The sequence below is a fragment of the Protobothrops mucrosquamatus genome, unplaced genomic scaffold (genome assembly GCF_001527695.2).
Source record: "Protobothrops mucrosquamatus isolate PMUCROS unplaced genomic scaffold, P.Mucros_1.0 scaffold756, whole genome shotgun sequence".
NCBI classification, from domain to species: Eukaryota; Metazoa; Chordata; class Lepidosauria; order Squamata; family Viperidae; genus Protobothrops; species Protobothrops mucrosquamatus.
In genome coordinates, this window is record NW_015387026.1 from 86,592 (window position 1) to 89,020 (window position 2,429).

General features: G+C 43.2%; 1 protein-coding gene across 1 annotated transcript in view; it reads left to right on the forward strand.

Moving 5' to 3' along the window:
• The first annotated feature begins 1,582 nt into the window (after positions 1 to 1,582).
• CD79A (CD79a molecule) overlaps positions 1,583 to 2,429 on the forward strand; it is a 5,936-nt gene continuing 5,089 nt past the window's right edge. The window contains exon 1 of the mRNA XM_015818516.2: positions 1,583 to 1,949. Coding sequence (XP_015674002.2) covers positions 1,583 to 1,949 — 367 coding nt within the window. The remainder of the gene's footprint in view (positions 1,950 to 2,429) is intronic.

Here is a 2,429-nt window from a genome sequence, read left to right on the forward strand (position 1 = left end):
TCCTTCTTTTCTCAAGACTGGCCATACCCAATTCCAGCAACCGCTCTTCATATGTTTTTGTTGCCAGGCCTTTATTCATCTTAGTTGCTCTTCTTTGCACTTTTTCCAAAGTCTCAACATCTTTTTTGTAATGTGGTGACCAAAACTGGATGCAGTATTCCAGGTGTGGTCTTACTTTGTTGTTGTTAGTTGCGAAGTCGTGTCCGACCCACCATGACCCCATGGACAACATTCCTCCAGGCCTTCCTGTCCTCTACCATCTTCTGGAGTCCATTTAAGCTCACGCCTACTGCTTCAGTGACTCCATCCAGCCACCTCATTCTCTGTCGTCCCCTTCTTCTGTTGCCCTCCATCTTTCCCAGCATCAGGCTCTTCTCCAGTGAGTCCTTCCTTCTCATTAGGTGGCCAAAGTACTTGAGTTTCAACTTCAGGATCTGGCCTTCTAAAGAGCAGTCAGGGTTGATCTCCTCCAGGACTGACTGGTTTGATCGCATTGCAGTCCAGGGGACTCGCAGGAGTCTTCTCCAGCACCATAGTTCAAAGGCCTCAATTCTTTGGCGCTCAGCCTTTCTTATGGTCCAGCTTTCACAGCCATACATTGCAACTGGGAAAACCACGGCCTTGACTATACGCACTTTTGTTGGCAGGGTGATGTCTCTCCTTTTTGGTATGCTGTCTAGATTTGCCATAGCTTTCCTCCCCAGGAGCAAGCGTCTTTTAATTTCTTGGCTGCAGTCCCCATTTGCGGTGATCTTGGAGCCCAGAAAGATAAAATCTGTCACTACCTCCATTTCTTCCCCATCTATTTGCCAGGAATTGAGAGGGCCAGATGCCATTATCTTGGTCTTACTAAGGATTTATAAAGCGGTACTAATACTTCACATAATTTTGATTCTATGCCTCCTATTGTCAACCTTAATTTGTGCTTTACTGTATTGGGTAAAACACAGCCACTGTTTTTGATTCAAGACACTAGGGCTAAGCACATGAGAAGTCAGCCAATAATCAAAGGATTTTTGTGACTAACAGTTCTTTAATAACATGAAATTGCACACAGTATATAGTTAAGTTAGAATTAATCCATTTCATCCAGTGCATTCAACAATCATTTGTGAAAGTAATATGTTCCCAAGTATGTTCAAACAATCCTTCTAGGCAGGCATAATGTAAATAGAGAATCTGATTGTTTCATGTTTGTACACCAATATTTTTATGTAATCAAGACTGGGGCTTCAATGGAATCAGAAATCTGTCTGGACGGTCCATTGTTGGCATTTTTTATTCTCCCTTCCCTTATGATTTCTATGTTGGGATTTTAGGATATTGATTGCAATGATTTTTATATTTATAATTGCTATTTTCATATTTTCTGTTTTATCTATTGTCCACGTCCAGAATCACCTTTGGTGAGGTGGGTGGCTATATAAATTTGATTAATTTTTCCCCCCTTCTCCTATCTGCAGGTTGTATTTGTAACAACACAACCACTGATACTACTCCAGTCATTCCAGCAACAGAGCAACCCAACAGCCCAGATCAAAACCCTGCAAAACCCAACGATCACGTCGTAACGACTGCAACTATGGCAACGGATCCCACTTGTCAGGATTCCAAGCCTTTGATGCAACGCCGTTCCCAGTCGCTCATCGTCATGAAACCCGTAGATACCTCTCGAATCATTTTGGAAGGGAATTCTGCCACTCTGGAGTGTCAGTTTCAGGCCCCAGATGGGGTAGCGGTTTTCTGGAAAAAATCTTGCTCCCCAAATTGTAGCAGCAATCTTGACGTCTCCAATACCAGCCACCGCATAATCTCTACAAACATCATTCAGGGCTGGTCAAAGCTCTCCTTTCATTCAACCCAAAGGAATGACACTGGCATGTACTACTGCTTTGTTGTTGCTCACTCCGGTAATAGGAAATCGTGTGGAACATATCTATGGGTCAGGAGTGAGTATAAAGCTTACACTATTAAGGGTTGGATGGTTATCTTTTGCAAATGGAGAGCAGAGGCACAAACGATGTGCCAGATCTCTAACCTAGGTTTTGATTGATTGGTTGAGTCAGTGTTGACTCTTAATGATTACACAGAACATCTCCAGGATGGTCTGTCCCCAACCTGGCCCTTCAGGTCTTCCAGTGGTGTGCTAAATTTATTTATTTATTTATTTATTAAATTTATATACCACCCTATCTCCCTTGCGGGACTCAGGGCGGTGAACAGGCGATATTAAAAACCACAATAATAAATAAATAGTTTGTTTTAAAATCGAATTAAATAACAGGCCTGTTCTAAAAACACACCCGTAAAAAACCCCCCACTGAAACATAATCAAACTACGCCAGGCCGGCCGCACGGAATAGATGGGCCTTCAGGGCTCGGCGAAAAAGGCGCAGGTCCGCAACTGTACGTAGGTCGGGGGGTAGGTC